Genomic DNA, 19,030 nt, shown 5'->3' on the forward strand with positions numbered 1-19,030 from the left:
ACTGGTGGTGGTCAGAGGGCCCGGTGGCGCCAGTGTCCGGCAGCCTCGCCTCTGTCAGTGCGCCCCAGGGTGGCTGTGGCTACAATGTAGCTGCCATCACCAGTGTGTGAATGTGTGTGTGAATGGGTGGATGACTGGATATGTAAAGCGCTTTGGGGTCCTTAGGGACTAGTAAAGCGCTATATAAATACAGGCCATTTACCATTTGTTATCCAGTGTAGATCTTGCTTTCTTATCCTTTATACCATCCAGCATCCGGTTGTTGACATATTTCTCTAATTGATCCAAATTCTCCATTCTGGGTGAAATTGCAATGCTCGCCATTACATTTTTATTTAAATTCTCTTTTTATTGTTTTTGTTCAAGTTCCTCCCTTTTTCTTTTTTTCTATCTGGTTTTTGTTTTCTTCTAGGAACAAGGGCTCCCTTACTCCCAGGTCTAATTATTATTACGTCTTTCTTTTATTCTTTGAAACCGAAACCGAAATTCAACTTCACCAATGACTAAGAATTAGACACTCAATGTCTATTTTGAAACGATGACAAAGCAATGGTTTTCTCTTTTCCCAAAACTGCAAATATCAATTTTAACAATAAAATAATACTGAAAATAAAAACTGCAAACTTAATGATTTTAATTCAAAGCAAGCAAAATCACAGCTATTCAACCCAGCTGGTAATTAATTCAAAAAAGAAAAACACTGTGTTGGAGCTATTTGTTCTTTATTTTTTATTATTTTGAAATTAGTTAAAGTTTGTTAGTTTATTTATATTTTGGGGTTTATTTGTTGGTTAATATTTTGTTTTAAATGATTTGTTTTGTTTGTTGTTATTTTGTTAAATTAGTCAGTAAGAGCTGTAGGGCCATTTTGTTTCTATAAATAAAGAGACTGGTATAGGACCAGCATGCATTGGGGTGGGCCTATGGTTTTTTACCAGAGCAGGAGAAGCAGTAGGAAGGATCTTGTTATTGCTTGCCAAATGGATAAATAAACCAAAACCAAAACTCTCAACTAAAAGGTTTGGACAATGGACTTCTTTTGCCTGCGTACGAAATATTACCTCAGTGCAGCAGTGGCTTGTGGACTTTAAGTTGTGGGACGTTTGATCATTCAAAAGTAAAGGAATTGCCACTACACAAAGTAAAAAACCTTCCCGTGGACAAAGGAATAATTCTTCATTAATGGATATAAGGATTTCAAGGATCACCGTCGAACTCGAATAAAAGGTATTGGATCGTCTGGTGAGTAATCCAGACGGATTTGATGTTGAGGCCTGGATCAACATGTCACTCGTTCATCAAAGCTGGTGAGTGATAATATTGTTTAAGCCGTAAAGGAAAACGGTGAAGCTATTGGAGTTTAAAGACATTATTTCACTACAAAGACTGATGAACTGAGTTTTGACGTACTAAATTGGTGCAAAATTGGATCGCTAATTGAAACATGCCAACGCCCTCTGTGGAAATGTTTGTTCGCTGCAAAAGGCAGGTAAATGGATGTCATGTTTGTACTTTAGGCTATAGATTCTCAGTGTGCTGTGTATCTTTATAAAGTTTGAAATAATCCAAGAAGACAATAAAAATGTCGGATATTAAGATTAAACGAGAGGATGACACCAGTGGCGGCTCCTGAAAAAAATCTCAGGGGGGGCAATTTTTATGATATCGACTAAAATGACCCATTTAATGAGTACATCAAACAACACAATTTTAATTTAAATTTAAAATGAACAACCATATTCTGGCCATTTGTATAGATTTGTAAAAATGAACAACCATATTCTGGCCATTTGTATAGATTTGTAAAAATGAACATGAACAGATTTTTTTTTTTTTTTTTGAATGAATGAAAAATAACTATTGAAAACAACAACTGTAAACTGATTGGGGGGGTGGGCTAAAGAGAGAAAGAGAGAGGGATGGAGAAAGAGAGTAAATATGGTTAAGGGTTCTTATTTGTACAAGAACTTTGCTCGTCTGTCTTTCTGAGTGGCAAATTTCTCGATGACCCTGGTGTTGAAATCAGGAAGTTCTTGTGTGAGTTTTTTCTCTATGGACAGCATAGCCAGAGCGTTGAGCCGATCCTGAGCCATATTGTTTCTCAGGAAAGTTTTTATCCTCTTTAAAGTAGAGAAACACCTCTCCGATTCTGATGTTGTCATTGGTGTGGTGATGAGGATGTTAAGAAGACTTACAGTTTCGGTGAATGTGTCTTGAAGGTTGTTTTCCATCAGAACCTGATAGAGCGCCAGCGCACCACTACAACTCTGAAACTCCTCGTTGTCGTAGATCAGGGACAGTTCTGTTTTAAGTCTGGCTTTGTCCAATGAGGGATAGGCTTCCACTGTGGTTTGTAGTGCTGCATCTGGAAAATTTTTGCTGTGTTGTTGGAACAAGTCTCCTTGCAACAGAGTGGCGCTGACAAGGTGCTTGGTGAAAGAAAACCTCTCCTTGGCATGGCTCATAATGGTGTCGCACACCTATCCAATAATATATAATTGGTAAGAGTTAGATTCAGTGGTAAGACTTTGGCACATGTCTCATGTTAATCATTATTCTGAAAAAAAAAATCTGTCCATAACAAAACAAAACAGTCATGACCACTATATCAAATGACATCTGACAGCATCGTCATTAGATTTTATCTGATGATCCGATTTAAATCAGACCAAGCAGCTAGTGCTTACCTCCAGTGCCAAATGGTGTTGCCTGTCTTCCCCCAATGTTCTCCGTCTCTTTGTGGGTGGGTCTTGAACAGGTCCCCTGTACTCCTCATCCACAACCAGATTAGGAAGTGCCTCCCTGATCCAATACATAAGTTTCATTAATGGCTTCTGAAAACTGAATAGGGATATATTAACCAAACACAAACCAAACAAAGGTTGTGTTCTAATTACCGGGAATTACCGGATTTAATTAATAACCGGACCTGGTTTAATGGCTGGGGGAAAACCAGTGCAAGTAAATAAAGGCCCTGGCCATAATTTCAGGAAATAGCCTATGGTATAGGCTACATCAAATCATTACTGGGAATATACTTCATCAAATATACTTAATCAAATATTTTTCATAAAATTACTTCAAAGGCTGATATAAATCAAAATTATCTGAATTCCATTAAACATTTAAGTCACAGAACACAGAATATATGCAGAGAATTTGATAGAATCTATGCATAGATAATTAACATTTATTCTAGGTTACATATTTATGCTTTTATGCCTACCTGATAGCCTGCATGCGGCTGATGAATGTCTGGGTGATCCCTGCGATGGTGACAGAATCGATGTTTCTCTTCTGTAGGTGGTTATACAGCATGTCTACATGTGGCATTATCTTGTGAAACAAGGCCAGGAAAAAACAGAAAGCTTCGTCTTCCAGCATTCTCACGAAACCACCGGCATCTCTCTTTGTAGGGGCATCAAATCCTTCACTGTTACGGATGGTCTGAAAACACCTCACCAGATCGTCTTTATGTTCATACACTGTATTCACAGCACGACTGTTGAAGTTCCAACGGGTTGCCGATGCACTTGGAAGTCGGTGCGCCACCACCTCGTCAAGCACTGCAGTCCTCTTGCTCGATTTAGTAAAAAAAGAAGCGAATCCTGCTATGTCGGAAAAAAAGTGACTGATTTGAGGGATGTGGGAGGTTGCTTGTTGCATTACCAGGTTTAACTGATGGGCATAACAATGTACGTAGTGAGCGTTAGCATAAATGTCCTGTATCTTACGCTGCACTCCTCCAGTGGTACCCCTCATTACAGCGGCCCCATCGTAGGCCTGGGCGATCAACTTTCTCTCTTGTCCCTGGGGGAGGATGAAGCGCAGCCTCTCCGATAAGGCACTGGCTATTGCATCTGCACAAGCATTGGGTAGCTTGATGAATTCAAAAAAACGCTCTTGAATACGGTTTCGTTGGTCAATGTATCTTAGCACCATGACTAACTGACAGTGTGTAGAAATGTCAGTGGTTTCATCAGCTTGAATGGCTAAAAACTTCGCTGCCTTTACTTCTTCCACGATCCTTTCTCTCAGAACTGCCAACATGCAATCCAGGATCTCGTTCTGGACTGTTTTCGAGGTGCCTTTAAATACAGTAGCATTTTCAAGGTGTTGCCTCAAGTCGTGATCAATTGATGCCATCAAGTCGACTAAACCTCTAAAAATCCCTGGATTGTCTGAGGAATCACTTTCATCATGTCCCCGCATTGCTAGCTCAAAAGCACCACAAAACTTAATACAATCGATGATTTTAGATAAAATATGACGGTTTTTATCTACCTCTTCGTTGTGCCTTCTTAAAGCAATCCGATGTCCATCATCTAGCTGCGCCGCTATGCTAGTTTTCCCTAGCACAGCTAGCTTTACACTGTTGTCCATATGAACTCGAGAGCTTTCATGTTTCTTGATTCGTTCGGAGAGGTGCTTTAAGTCGGTTTGTCCAGATTGTGTCCACGTCAAATCACACTTGTCACTTTTGAACAGTATGCACGGGAAACAAAAAAGTGCATTAGCTGTTCCACAGCCTGTCAGCCACGACTTGCGCTGGAACCAACTCCGACAAAAAGTCCTGTTGTATGCTTTTGACTTCTCCTTCGTTGCCTGGGTTAGTTGAATTTCGGGCTTGTCAGGTCCCAACTCTTTAACTTGCAGTTTTTCTGCCATTGTCCTTCTGGCAAAAGGGTAGGTTAGAAGCGATCTAACCGAATTTGGGGGAGGCTGTGCCTCAACCGTTAACAATACCGCTGCCATCGTCTCTCTCTGACCTTATAGCTCACTTAGGCTACTGACTGAGGTAAAATTCTAGAACAGCAAATCTTCGCGCGTTTTCTGCAGGGGCGCAATTTTAAGCGCCCCCAAACCATTTAATTCAGCGACGCTGATAGGTCAGCCTATGGGCCAGCCGCCACTGGATGACACTGAGATGCAAGCAGAGAAAAGAAGCGTTAAATTTACGCCAAAAGGTTTGGATTTGTATATAAAGACATGCCAAGAAAAGTGCAGTTCAATGTGTAAGCAAGCATCTAAGTACATGGGGAAAATTTCCGCTTTAATGACCTCACATGAAAACGTTAAGGAAGTGTCTTCTGAATTTGGGAAGTTTATTAAATGCTATCAAGATGCAAACGCTTTGCAAGAATCCTTTTTAAGTTTGCCACTGCCAGAAGATGAAGTGAAAAGGCAAGTTGCACATTTTCAGTCGAAGGTGACAGCATTCTCTGTTTTTATGGACAAAGTAAAGGTTTGGTTGCAGGAGACGGGCGAGCCGTATACTGAACAAAACAATACTGTTCGCAATGATAAAGCTGTTGAAAGTTTGGATGAAATAAAACCTGAAGACAGTGTCTCTAATATCTCAAGTGTAAAACCACCTTCAAAAACCTTGTCACAGCAAAGTCGAATTTCATCAACATCTTCCGCATGCATTAAAGCTGCGGCTGACAAGGCAGCGCTCATGGAGCGACTCGCTGCATTAAAGAAAAAACATTCTATCGAAGCGCAAGAGGAAAAACTGAGAAAAGAAAAGGAGACATTATCCTTGGAAACAGAGCTGGCAGCCACTAATGCAAAGCTTCGTGTCTTAAAAATAAATTCAGTTTGTAGCTCTGAGCATTCTGATGGAATGAACTCTTATTTTGAAAGAGGGCACGTACAAGAAGCGCCTAGTTTAAATCCTTGTGCCGATACATTTGTTCCAACATCAAGAGATTACTCTGGTATAAATTCTGCATCTGAATCACAAGTAATCGTACCTAGACAAAGTCAAACCCAACATCAGGTTGATGATTCAGCTCAAGTGACGCAGCAAACACAGCCTCAGTCTCCTACTTTGACTGGGAACTGCACGAAGGAGATTGTAAATATTCTGCAAAAACAAAATGACATCACTACTTTGCTTGTAAAACAAAACTTATCTTCTGTCCTCCCCGCCAGAAACATCCCTGTGTTTGATGGAGACCCTTTACAGTACAGATCATTTATGAATGCCTTTGAAAATGGAGTGGAAGTTAAAACTGATAACTGGAGCGACTGTCTGCATTTTTTAGAGCAGTTCACTAGGGGGCAGCCTAGAGATTTGGTGCATAGTTGTCAGCATTTACCTCCTGAGCAGGGCTATTCCACAGCTAAAGATCTTCTTGAAGAACATTTTGGGAACGAAAATAAAATTGCCTCTGCATATATGGAGAGGATTGTGAGTTGGGTACCTATTAAAAGTGAGGATGTGAAAGGTCTACAGTCATTCTCTCTTTTTCTTCAAGGATGTTCGAATCTAATGCAGCAAGTTGTTTATATGAAGGAGTTGGATTTGCCCTCAAATATGAGAATGGTTGTTATGAAACTTCCATACAAATTGAGGGAAAAATGGAGAGTTGTTGCCTATGAACTGCAGGAACAAAATGGTTACAGAGCAGTGTTCACTGATCTGGTTGCCTTTATAATAAAACAGGTAAAAGTAGCATCAGATCCAGTGTTTGGCAACATCCAAGACTCACAATCTGGAAGCAGCTTTAAAGCTTCAAGTTCTACCAAGCAAAGGAGAAAAGGAAGTAGTTTTGCCACTAATGTCAGTACAGTGCCAGGAATCAAAGCTCAATCAACTGGAAGCAGAACAACTTCCGTTGTTCTGCGTAGTTGTTTGTTTTGTTCACACAGCAACCATTTACTAGAGAATTGTAAGCAGTTTAAAGCTAAAACGCATCAGGATAAGTTGACTTTTATCAAGGAAAGGGGAATTTGTTTTGGTTGTTTAAAAGTTGGTCACACAAGCAAAGACTGTAGGAGTCGTTTGGATTGCGACGTGTGTCACCAAAGGCACCCAGGGGTTCTTCATATAGAGCGAAAGGATCCAGGTGCGTCTTCGGAACAAACTCAACAGAGGACAAACTCTAATGTCAACTTTTCAACTGCAACCACTCAGACATGTGGGTATATTGGGGCTGGTCATGAAGTTGATGCAATTTTTTTCTATAGTTCCAGTTCAAGTTAAGAGCCAAAAGAGTAATAAAATTGTGCAAACTTATGCGTTTTTGGATCCTGGAAGTTCAGGTACATTCTGTACAGAAACTTTGGCAAAAAGGCTGAATGTAAAGGGTAAAAAGACCAATATCTTTTTGAGAACAATGAGTCAAGATAGGATTGTTAGTACACAAGTTCTGTCTGGTTTGGAAGTGTCTGGTTTGGAAGCAAATGATTTCATGCCATTGCCAGATGTTTTGACTCAAAAGACTATGCCAGTTTCTACAGTTAATATTCCCCAGCAAAGCGACATCGATCAGTGGCCTCATCTTAAACCTGTTAAACTGTACAACGTTAATGCAGATGTGGAGCTACTGATAGGCACTGATGCTTCCAATGTTTTGGAGCCATGGAAGGTGATAAACAGTGTGGGAGGTGGACCTTATGCTGTAAAAACAAAAGTTGGCTGGGTCATAAATGGTCCCCTGCGCACTGGAAGTAACAGTGGAAATAAAACCAACTGCACTGCTGTAACAGCCAATAGGATTTCTGTTGAGCGTCTTGAAGACATGTTGATTAAACAGTACAATCATGATTTTAATGAAAGATCATCAGCGGAGCAGACTGAAATGTCTAGAGAAGATCTGTGTTTCATGGATATTGTTAGTAGTTCAATAAAGCTTATTGGAAATCATTATCACATTGATTTGCCTTTCAGGAGAGAAGGTTCCAGTTTGCCAAATAACCTCTGTGTCGCGGAGCAGCGTCTCCAGAGTCTCAGACGGAGATTTGAAAAGGATACTCATTATAAGGATGAATACACTAAATGTGTAAACAACATGCTTGAACGAGGATATGCCGAGTTTGTGCCTGTAGATGAGTTGCACAAAGATGATGGAAAGGTGTGGTACATCCCTCATCATGGAGTGTATCATCCCACAAAGGGCAAATTAAGAGTTGTATTTGACTGTGGAACAACTTATAAAGGAGCATCATTGAACAGTCAGCTTCTACAGGGACCTGATCTCACAAACTCGCTGGTTGGGGTTCTGATCAGATTTAGACAAGAGCCTGTTGCATTAATGGCGGACATTGATTCCATGTTTCACCAAGTTCACGTCTCAGAAAAACATGTCAACTTTCTCCGTTTCCTGTGGTGGCAACATGGCAACACTTCAAGATCTGCACAGGAATGCAGGATGAAAGTGCATTTGTTTGGAGCTGTATCTTCGCCAAGTTGTGCAAATTATGCTCTACAGAGAACTGCAGATGATAATGCACAACAGTTTCCAGCTGAAGTGGTTGATACAGTCAAAAGAAACTTTTATGTGGATGATTGTTTGAAATCTGTTGCTTCAGAAGAGGAGGCAGTGCACATGGTGAAGAGGCTGACAGATATCTGCGCTAAAGGAGGATTTAAGCTTTCAAAATGGATCAGCAACAGTCGCACAGTGCTCATGTCAATCCCAGAGGAAAGAAGAGCAAAGGAAATTAAGGATCTGGATTTGCACACAGATCAACTTCCAGTTGAGAGAGCACTGGGTTTACAGTGGTGCATAGCAACAGACAAGTTCCAGTTCAGAACCTCCCTGCAGGACCGTCCAACAACCAGAAGGGGCATTTTGTCTGTGGTCAGCTCACTGTATGATCCTTTGGGAATCTTGTCTCCCTTCAGTATGCCAGCTAAACTGTTGCTACAAGAGCTTTGCCGACAAAATTTGAAGTGGGATGAAGTTATTCCCCACTCTCTTTCCCAGCGGTGGCGTGATTGGCTGGAGGATCTCCAGCTGATTTCAAAGTTTAAAGTGGAACGTTGCATTAAACCAAATTGCTTTGGAAGACCAGATAGGGCACAACTTCATCATTTTTCTGATGCAAGTCAAGATGGGTATGGAACGGTGTCATATTTAAAGTTGGAAAAGAATAACGTCACGCATGTTGCTTTTATCCTGGGAAAGGCTAGAGTTGCTCCTCTCAAGCAAACTACAATTCCCAGGTTGGAATTGACGGCTGCAGTTCGGGTGGACAGGCTTCTGCAAAAGGAGCTGCAAGTCAGGTTGGAAAAATCAGTTTTTTGGACTGATAGCACAACAGTACTGAAATACATCTCCAATGAAACCAGAAGATTCAATACTTTTGTTGCAAACAGAATTGCTGTTATTCGGGAAGCAACAGATGTGAATCAGTGGAGATACGTTTCTTCTAAGGAGAATCCTGCAGATGACGCATCCAGAGGTATGAGAGCTGGGGATCTCCTCAAATGTAGGAGATGGATAAAAGGGCCAGAATTTCTCTATGAGTCAGAAAAGGAATGGCCTAAACTGGATGTGGAGTACAGTGTAATTTCTGCAGATGACCCAGAGGTCAAAAGGGACCTGACAATGAATGCCATTGTGAGAGAATTACAAAATCCTACCAGCTATTTTATCCTCTACTTCTCGTCTTGGGCAAAACTTAAAATCTCTGTAGCCTGGCTTTTAAAGATGAAAGAGGTCTTGGTGTTGTTGGCACAGAAGAGGAAAGAGTTGCTTGCTGCAGGTTTGAATAAGAATGATCCGGAAGGTCAGAAAGAAGTGGAGATAAGAATGGAAAGATTTAAGACCACTTTGAAGAAAGGAAATCTCACTCCAGAAGACTTGGCAAAGGCAGAACAAGCTATTCTTCAATATGCACAACAACAGAAATTTACGACTGAAATGGCTTTAATCTGCAATGGCCTCAAAGGAGTCTCTAAGGGAAATTGTCTCTACAAACTTGATCCAGTGTTGGATGCAGGAATCCTCAGAGTGGGTGGCCGATTGAATAAAGCAGCCATGCCTATGGAATTAAAGCATCCTGTAATTTTGACAAAAGATATGCATGTGTCAACACTGATTTTACGCCATATCCATCAAAGGTTGGGACATGCAGGAAGAGCACACATGTTGTCAAAACTAAGACAAAATTACTGGATATTAAATGCAAATTCTGCTGCCAGGAAAATTATCTCTCGTTGTATCACGTGTAGACGCAACAGAGGAAAGTTTGTTGAACAAAAGATGGCGGATCTGCCTGAAGAGAGAGTCCTGCCAGACATAGCTCCATTCACAAAGGTTGGAGTGGACTATTTTGGACCTATAAGTGTTAAAAGAGGACGAAGTCTCCTTAAAAGGTATGGAGTTCTTTTTACCTGTTTCACCAGTCGTGCAGTACATCTGGAGATTGCATATACACTTGATACGGACTCTTGTATAAATGCTGTGAGGAGGCCCAGTTTCGACCATCAGATCTGATAATGCTACAAATTTTGTTGGGGCGAATCGAGAGTTGAAAGAAAGTTTGACTGAGCTGGACCATGCCAAAATTCAAAAGGCTTTTGTTCAGGATGGCATGAAATGGAACTTCAACATTCCAGCAGCCTCTCACCAAGGTGGTGTGTGTCGTTCAATAAAGAATATTTTAGCCTCAGTTCTTAAGGAGCAAGTTCTGGATGATGAAGGACTCCACACAGTCTTCTGTGAGGTTGAAGCTATAATGAACGACAGACCCATTACTAAAGTTTCAGATGACTCAAATGATCTTGAAGCACTGACACCCAATCACTTGTTGTTGCTGAAAAATAAACCAGTTTTTCCACCAGGACTGTTTCATCCAAGTGATTTGCATGTCAGGAAAAGGTGGAAACAGGTACAGTACATGGCAGAGTTGTTCTGGAAGAGATGGCTTTCTGAGTACCTACCTCTGATGCAAGAAAGACAAAAATGGATGAGGACTAAAAGATGTCTTATACCTGGAGATGTTGTTTTAATTGCAGACGCTACAGCTCCAAGAGGATCATGGATGATGGCGAAAGTCTTAAATGTAAACCAGGATGCAAAAGGCTTGGTGCGTTCTGTGAGACTACAAACAAGGACCAGTGTTTTGGAAAGGCCAGTGACAAAACTTATTTTGCTACTGGAAGCCTCATCGTGAAGAAAATCATCAATGAATAATGTAACTGTCTGGCAGACATCAACCTGGCTGGAGAACCCAAACCGCACAGATCAAAAAGCACCAAACGCTCCGCTGGAGACATGTACAGGTAAGTATCAGCTGCAAACCTGAACAGAAAGCCAGAAATGCCCCCATCACTGTTCTTGATGAGGGCATAAGTGACTTTTGATTTGGCACTAAAGGAAAAACTTGATGTAGTTAGAGAAAAGAAAGAATGCAGTGATACCAGCAAGTCTTCATATTTTTCAACACAAGCTTTCTGTTCTTTTGTTCTTCCACAGCAGCAGCAGCAGCTCCTTTGACCTCGATTATGATTTTCAGAGAGATTATTATGACAGGTGAGTAGATCCCTGATGATGGATGAGTGCTTTACACTCACGCACAGTGCCAATCTTTGTTGTTTGTTCATGCTTTGTTGTTTGTTCAGCAGTTCATGCTTGAAGATGTCACTCAAAAATGGGTATGAATGTTATTTGATTAGAAAAAGCAGTAATGCTTCACTTCTACCACTGCTCTGTTCTCACATTCAGCACAGAGTATGTTTATTCATTTTTAAAAAAAATGTAAAACCTCTTGTTTGATAACAGAATGTACTCGTACCCGTCCCGTGTCCCTGCTCCTCCTCCCCCATTGTCACGGGCTGTGATCCCGTCGAAACGCCCGCGGGTCAGCCTTAGTGGAGGAAGCAGCCGGCGGACCAAAAGCAGCTTTTCCTCTTCATCCAAGAGCAGTCAAAGGACTTCCTCATCCAGAACAAGTGAGTCGGCTACCTGGTCCATGCAGCTGTCTGGAACTTCAGCACAACAGTATATTATCCTAAATTCGATCAGTTTCACTGAATACCAAACTGTTGTTGTTGGTGCTGTTATCATCATCAACATCCTGCATAAATCTGCTTTTGTAAAGATTTACAGAGGGTTATTCAGTCAGGCCTACAGACTGGGCAGTGACTGTATGGCCACACAATAACTAACACATGATGCACCAGCACAACCATAAGTACCGGCAGCAATATCGGCCACTTACAAAGGTCTAAATACATTTAATTAGCATCTGGCTTATCAGACTTATTGCTGGCAATACAAACCAAACCCACTGTGTTGTACATTTTCCTAATTACTTTAAACATTGGACCAAATAATAATCTTTCAGTAACCTTATACACGTCCTTTGATACGGGGGGCAACTGTCAAAATGTACCCTCGTTGTAGAATAAGGCTTTCTAACTCCCCACCCCCATTCCACAGTGAAAGTGGATGAGCTACAGACAATCAAGAGAGAGTTGACGCAGATCAAAAGCAAAGTGGATGACCTCCTGGAGAGCCTGGAGCGTATGGAGAGGGACCATAGCAAGAAGTCAGGTAGGAGGGACACGGCATGTTTTAATGGGGAGTGCTGAGTGAGGTAAAACTCAGCAATAAATGCCTCCGTGTTTAACCAGATGGCCTGTAAATGAAAACCTACAGTACAGAATGATCTCACACATTCTTTTCTCACAGCTGTAATACAGCCTTAATGGCCTGCTTTTGTTGAAAATGAACTATAACAGCCTCTAAAGATTTCTAGCTTTTATTATATTTTTTCCCAGAGTAGCCTTTAAGTTCATTTAATAGAACAGATAACGGGTCATGAATGTACCTTTGTGTTTGGCAGAAGGTAAGAGTATGAAACCAGAGCCAGGAGAGGTGACTTCACCTCCACACCCAAGCAACAAGAAGGATGACAGTTTGAAGAGGGAGAGGGACAACCAGGATATGAATGACTCTGATGAAGAAGAGGACGACGAGGAAGAGGAGGGAGACCTGCTGGAGGAAGAGGAGGTGAGGTTTGCAAATGGTATTCAGAGGGAAAGGAATAAATGAATATGGGTTTTTTAGGGGGAATTTTTATTCAAATTCAAATTTCAAATCCAGCACTGGACAGACCTGCCATGTGCATCGTGTGGTATCAAGCATCAGACACGTTTGGGATGGGTGAGGGTGGCTGAGTGCGTATCTGTGTCAGTGTACATGCGTGTGTGTATCCGGTGTCCTTTCAACCAGTTAAGCGAAAGTCAGCAGTCCGCAGCCTACGCAGGTGGCCTTGGAAGGATATGTGCGCAGAGACTGTTGAAAACACGCAGTTCTTTGAATCTTTGGGCTGAAGGAAGGACAATACTCGGTGTATCAATGCTCAATCAACAATCATTTATTTCCATACAATTCAACAGTCAGAGCATTACAACGTCCGGATGGGAGAGATGCTACCAGAGGGTCAGGCACATGTCTCATTTGTTTAAGGGAATAGCTCCTCCTTTTGGGACTTTAAAGTAATTGTGATAGTATGCACAATTAGGGGCCGGAGTGTTGGAGCTATTTGTTCTTTATTTTTTATTATTTTGAAATTAGTTAAAGTTTGTTAGTTTATTTATATTTTGGGGTTTATTTGTTGGTTAATATTTTGTTTTAAATGATTTGTTTTGTTTGTTGTTATTTTGTTAAATTAGTCAGTAAGAGCTGTAGGGCCATTTTGTTTCTATAAATAAAGAGACTGGTATAGGACCAGCATGCATTGGGGTGGGCCTATGGTTTTTTTACCAGAGCAGGAGAAGCAGTAGGAAGGATCTTGTTATTGCTTGCCAAATGGATAAATAAACCAAAAACAAAACTCTCAACTAAAAGGTTTGGACAATGGACTTCTTTTGCCTGCGTACGAAATATTACCTCAGTGCAGCAGTGGCTTGTGGACTTTAAGTTGTGGGACGTTTGATCATTCAAAAGTAAAGGAATTGCCACTACACACTGTATTAAACTAATAAAAGATGAGATCAACCATGCCAAAATTCAGCTTAGGAATTAACTCAAAAAGAATCTCTAACAAGACTTGATAAGAAATTAATCAAACATAATAAGATTTGATTTATCAATAAACGTAACAGTAATTATTTCAGAATCGAACAAAACAAATATGAGAATGAATTGAGGAATTGATTCACTCAGTTAACTATACATTAAACAGATAAGAGTCAATCAAAGAAAATTATACAGCATAAACAGAATAGCAGTTAATTTAGAACTGTTAACATTTATCAGTCCGACAAAAATCAAATATAAGATCAAATGTAAAAGCAAAAACTAACCCCAAGACTATTAACTTGTCACCAACTGATAATGAAAAATTAATCTCAAGATTAACTGCAAGGATCAGAAACATATACCGGAAATTCTATAGCTTTCAGCTGATTACAGACAGATAACAATATCAAATTAAACTGATCAATATTCAAAAACAGACACGAAAACAAATGCCAAACTTTATAGCTGTTTCCTGATGTCAGAAATCAATTTAAGGGAGAATCAGAATAGAAACCCAATTAGCGGTTAACTCTATAGCTGTTAACTGATAACAACAAATTGCAAATCAGTAGAAGGATCAAAAATTCAAAAAATAAACATAAAACAAATACCAGTTAATTCTTTTAGCTACTGACTGACGATAACAAACAAAACATAAGAGTCAATTTAATATTTATCTTCAGAAACACCAAATTGTTTATCAAACAAAACCAAGTCAGACATTTCACATTTAACCATATCAGATAAAAACAAAACCGTAGGTCAATTTAGTATTTAAGGTTTCAAAATCATTAAACTGTTTATCAAACCATTTAGCCTAATGAGACGAAAGTTAAACTTTCTGGAGATTTTTACTGTGCTATGCAAAAAACAATCACACAGCATTTCATAAAAAGAATATCACATCAAAAAAAGCAGTTGTGGTAGTCTAATGCTTTGGGGCTGCTTTTATGCTTTGGTAACTGGGTGACTTGTCATAGTTTAACATAAAAAATATATATATATTTTTTTCTAAAACATTAGAAAATCCTTCAGGAGAATGTCTGGTCATCAATTTCTGCCCTGAATCTTTAGCACACTTGAGTTATAAGGCTGAGCAATGATCCAAAGCACCCCAAATCTCTCTAAGTTTCACTATTCTCCTCGTTCTCTTGTTTCTTGGGTTGAATGTTCCATTGCAGTTTGATATCAGTCAATCCTTGACTTGTTAGCTTGGCTCTTAGCTGTGATAGAATGGAAAGATAAGTAGGTTGCTCTTTCAGTTTTTGTTTGTTTGTTTGCTTTTTTTTTTTCCACAAGCAAAAACAAGGATTTTACCTGCTGGAGGATCTGGGCATTAGTTGCAGAGTCACTTAAGTCAACATCAGTCACAAACTTCAGCTTCACTGTCGTCCTCAACTTTGCAACTTAGAAGGAGACATGTTGTTATAAAATAACAGTAAGTTTTGACAAATTGAGAAACAGGAGTTAGGGTTAGTCAGGACAAGTTTTCTTTATGTGTGTGTGTGTTATTGAACATTTACCTTGATGGCAAATGAAAACATATTTTATTGTACATATGTCGTCATCCCACACGTGGAGGTTATTCTCCACCACACAATGCTGGTTACCCGGAGGGTTATTTGGGCTGGAACTTCGCCAGTTTTTAAAGGAGCTCTGACTCTTGTCAGACCAGGTCCATGGCACTCGGTACAGACCGATCCAAATGTCATCACTGTTTGGTTTTAATGAACTGACCTCAGCGTTCTCCTCACTGTTTTCGATCACTGCCAAGTTCATGCTTAGTTTTATGCAGTGTTCTCGAGCAGAGGTCCAATTTTTTGTAGTAGAGATGTACATGTAGTTTTTCTTGTTTTGCTCTGTAACTGCAGCAGATAGAAAATGAACCAGTGAGGGGGAAACACACGAAGCAAGTGTTTAAGCATCCATGGCAGATGATAGATGTTCAATTTATTAGGGATATTAATCAGTTAGCATTGCAGTGAATGATTACAAGTTTTGGATAATCAATTTAATGTTTTCAAATAAGTTCAAACTTTTTGAGCTAAGGTTTTTCTTATATTTTATACAGCAAATCTTCAGTGATGCTTTCTGTCAAATCTGCCAGTGAAAAATGCAGGTGAAGTCAGTAGTCAGGTCAGTAGGTGAATGAAAATATTTTCTTACCATTGTAGCAAGCAAAAGCTTTGTTTACACCACAGTTTTTATCGTACCACTTTCCTCCAAGACCCATTATCACACAGGTTTCTTTTGCAAGATAATAATCTGGTTGAGTAGAGTCCCAGTTGTGGTAATCAATTTTGCTCGTTTCACCAGTTATTGCCCATCTCCAGGAGTTGGTGTCATTGCCTAACGTATTCTTCCAGGATTCAGGGTCATCCTGCAGTCCAATCCATGCCCAGTCGTAGGAAAAAGATGAATTTAGCCTGCTTATATCATCCATGCTTTCAATGGTGGCCAGGTCTGTGTACTTCTCTCTGCAGTATTGTTGAGCGTCGTTCCAGCTCATTTTTTTGTCAACGTAGTAGTACTTACGAGGAGGGAACTTTGAGCAGGAGCAGAGACTAAATCCTTAACAATGATAATAGATAGTATAAGTAGTATTAGATTCCTCACAGTACACACAAGAAAAGGGTAAAACAAACATTAAAGATTCTTTTTGCCCTTATAATTTTTTAATTTTTTTTTTGACAGGCTACACAGGGTACCAGTCTACTACTATAAAAACTGCTAAAGGAGGGCAGTAACGTTGCAGTAATGACCAAATGTTATATGATCAATATTGAATTCAGTGTTTGCCATTATATTTGGGATTTAAGTATCTGCATACAGTTTTTGTAATAGAAAACATTTTTATTTTTAAACATATCCCAACAGCATATTTTACTTCGTTGCTGGGGTCATGAATGGGTCATAACTACTCGATTATCTGAAGACGAAACAATAATTCAAGTTTATTTCAACCGTGGCATATTTACCTTTTTAGTCAAAGCTTAGACACAATGTTAGAATTTAGCAACTCAGCGCTGAGTTGCTCCTGAAAGACTTGATTTTGGGCTCTTTTATGGATTCCAGTTCAAATAACAATGGGCAACACTGTAACACTGTCCTTCCAGTATATATCCTTCTGTGTGCATATTAAACAAATATATTGGACTGCTTTTTTGCATTTACACAATATCTGTTTGTGTATGCTCTGCAGCTCTCCATTGAAACAGACACATGGAGCAGAGCAGTTGCTCATAAAAGAGAGACGTGAAGTTCTTGTCCCTGAAAATTTATGAGTGAGAGTTGAGGAAGTGTCTGCATGGGAGTAGTTCATGTTATGCACAGTGTCAAAGGTATAGCTTTAGAAGATCATTTTTAGGGGTTTATATAATGCCTGGAAAAAGAGTATCAAGTTATTGTTTCACCTCTTTGCACCTCCTCAAAGTTTTAATAAAATGAAACATATAATTCTTTTTGACACACTGTTTTCCTTTTCAACTTTACAATTCAAATCACACATTTCCATTATACAAATTTGGGATCTTACCAAAGAGAAGGAGAGTCAGTGTTGGGAAACAGCCCATTTCTGATTTCACTGTAAAGAGAAGGAAATAGGTATAAATAAAACACCAACTTTAGAGCTTTTGCATTACTTTGCATTTGTTTCCAGTTTTCTCTGACTGACGTGTTAATCAGTTAAAGAATGACATAACATGCTTTTGAGAATGAGAATAAGCTCAGAAAATAATGACTTTAAAAGTTTACTTTGGGGATATGTTAAAAAAAAGAAGATTACTATTGTTAATAAATAAATATATATTCTTAGTGCTTATTTGCTGATTATATATTCTTTTATGTATTTTAATAAGAGAGGGCCAGCTCTGAGTGTAAACTAGGTCGCAGGCTGACAGGAAACTGCATGCTTTTGTAGAGCACAGAAGGTGCAGACGGAAAGGTGTGATCTGATATGAGGCGGACACGAGACCGGTCTAAAAAGATTTAAAGGTAAGCACAAGCCTGTTCAAAGAAAATGCAAATTTGTGCACATTGGATGAATTCTAAATTATCTGTTCGCCGAATGGAAGATCTCAACCTTTAAATTGGCTCAGGAGTGGTTAAATTAAAGTAAATTATAAAATCTGGTAAGTAGATTTCGGGTGACATGTCCATGGTAATTTTGGGTAATTTGTGATAAATTAAATTAAAGTTTGGGGATATTTGATGAAAGCTTATTGTTGTTAATGCTGGGGTGAAGTTCAAAGTTGTTGTGACGTGTGTTTTGAAAATATACGACACTAGATATGGTAAATGGCCTGTATTTATATAGCGCTTTACTAGTCCCTAAGGACCCCAAAGCGCTTTACATATCCAGTCATCCACCCATTCACACACACATTCACACACTGGTGATGGCAAGCTACATTGTAGCCACAGCCACCCTGGGGCGCACTGACAGAGGCGATACTGACAGAGGAGATACTTAAATTGTAAGAAATAAATGTATAAAAATTACAGTAAAAATTGTTCTAACAGTCTAATTGCCCAGATAAATTATTTGTTTACTTATTTTACTGTAGACACAAGAGAAAGAAACAGATTTTTTTTTTTATACTACATTATGAAAAAACAGGAACTTTTCTGTCATTTAATTGTTTATCTATTACTTCATCACTTTGATGTAGTTTGAATGGCTCTGGGGGACGTCTTACAGCTAAGACTCCAAAAGTTAAGCCCTCTGTCACATTGTTGAAAGATGTCTTTCATTTTCTTTTTCAGTGTTTATTTTTGGTCAATATTAAACTAAAAAGAGACAAACACTGTTCATTTATTGACATAGAATATATGCAATAGAATGAATACATATTGTTCCATCTGTAATTTCTATGTAAAGAGACAATAAAAAAACATTAACAATAACAAAATCTAAATGTATTATAACACTCAAATGGTGAAAATATAAAGATATACTTACAAGTTTGTTGAATATTGTTTTAAGGTTGAGATCTGAATGCTCCACATATGAATGCAGACGATGAATTGGCCACCCTTCAGTCAGTCAGTCAGTCTTCGACTTTATTTTCATATGTAAATCATAAGACAAATTAGCTGGTAACACGCATCCAATAAGTCACTGTGACATACTTGACTAGAAGACCAACAGTGATGTTGTGTAAAAGAAGGAGATGAGATGAAGCTCAGATCACTTTCTACATGCAGCAAGATGTTAGAAAGCTTCAATCACTTCGCCGGTAGTTGGATGGGGCCGGTCCCTTCTG

The 19,030-nt window shown here is 39.3% G+C and overlaps 4 protein-coding genes across 5 annotated transcripts; 2 read left to right on the forward strand and 2 right to left on the reverse strand.

Annotated features, from left to right (window-relative positions):
• Positions 1 to 1,582: 1,582 nt before the first annotated feature.
• Positions 1,583 to 9,655, forward strand: LOC146564636 (uncharacterized). Its single transcript, XM_085290460.1, has 3 exons — positions 1,583 to 1,605; positions 4,915 to 5,790; positions 9,625 to 9,655. The coding sequence occupies exons 1-3, from the start codon at positions 1,583 to 1,585 to the stop codon at positions 9,653 to 9,655; spliced, it is 930 nt and encodes a 309-aa protein (XP_085146586.1).
• LOC146564637 (zinc finger MYM-type protein 1-like) lies at positions 1,842 to 4,386 on the reverse strand. The gene is made up of 3 exons (XM_085292542.1): positions 3,227 to 4,386; positions 2,688 to 2,802; positions 1,842 to 2,480 (listed from the first exon to the last, which is right to left on the reverse strand). Exons 1-3 carry the CDS (start codon positions 4,381 to 4,383, stop codon positions 1,953 to 1,955), a joined length of 1,800 nt encoding a protein of 599 aa, XP_085148668.1. The 5' UTR covers positions 4,384 to 4,386; the 3' UTR covers positions 1,842 to 1,952.
• Positions 9,656 to 10,912: 1,257 nt separating the features above from the next.
• Positions 10,913 to 12,948, forward strand: LOC146564638 (heterogeneous nuclear ribonucleoproteins C1/C2-like). 2 transcript variants are annotated; one of them, XM_085290404.1, is made up of 5 exons: positions 10,913 to 11,020; positions 11,214 to 11,270; positions 11,520 to 11,689; positions 12,180 to 12,293; positions 12,589 to 12,948. In XM_085290404.1, the coding sequence occupies exons 1-5, from the start codon at positions 11,013 to 11,015 to the stop codon at positions 12,792 to 12,794; spliced, it is 555 nt and encodes a 184-aa protein (XP_085146530.1). In that variant the 5' UTR covers positions 10,913 to 11,012; the 3' UTR covers positions 12,795 to 12,948. The 2 variants fall into 2 exon arrangements, with proteins under 2 accessions (XP_085146530.1, XP_085146529.1); XM_085290403.1 differs by having other exon boundaries at positions 10,915 to 11,020; positions 12,586 to 12,809.
• Positions 12,949 to 13,895: 947 nt separating this feature from the next.
• Positions 13,896 to 18,812, reverse strand: LOC146564639 (macrophage mannose receptor 1-like). Its single transcript, XM_085290405.1, has 6 exons — positions 18,727 to 18,812; positions 17,302 to 17,349; positions 15,933 to 16,337; positions 15,290 to 15,631; positions 15,084 to 15,172; positions 13,896 to 14,989 (listed from the first exon to the last, which is right to left on the reverse strand). The coding sequence occupies exons 2-6, from the start codon at positions 17,336 to 17,338 to the stop codon at positions 14,891 to 14,893; spliced, it is 972 nt and encodes a 323-aa protein (XP_085146531.1). The 5' UTR covers positions 17,339 to 17,349; positions 18,727 to 18,812; the 3' UTR covers positions 13,896 to 14,890.
• Between the last annotated feature and the right edge of the window lie 218 nt (positions 18,813 to 19,030).

Source organism: Mchenga conophoros, linkage group LG11 (assembly GCF_057382185.1).
Source record: "Mchenga conophoros isolate Kocher_MC1m ecotype Shallow Benthic linkage group LG11, M_conophoros_male_GT1.1, whole genome shotgun sequence".
In the NCBI taxonomy this organism is placed as follows: Eukaryota; Metazoa; Chordata; class Actinopteri; order Cichliformes; family Cichlidae; genus Mchenga; species Mchenga conophoros.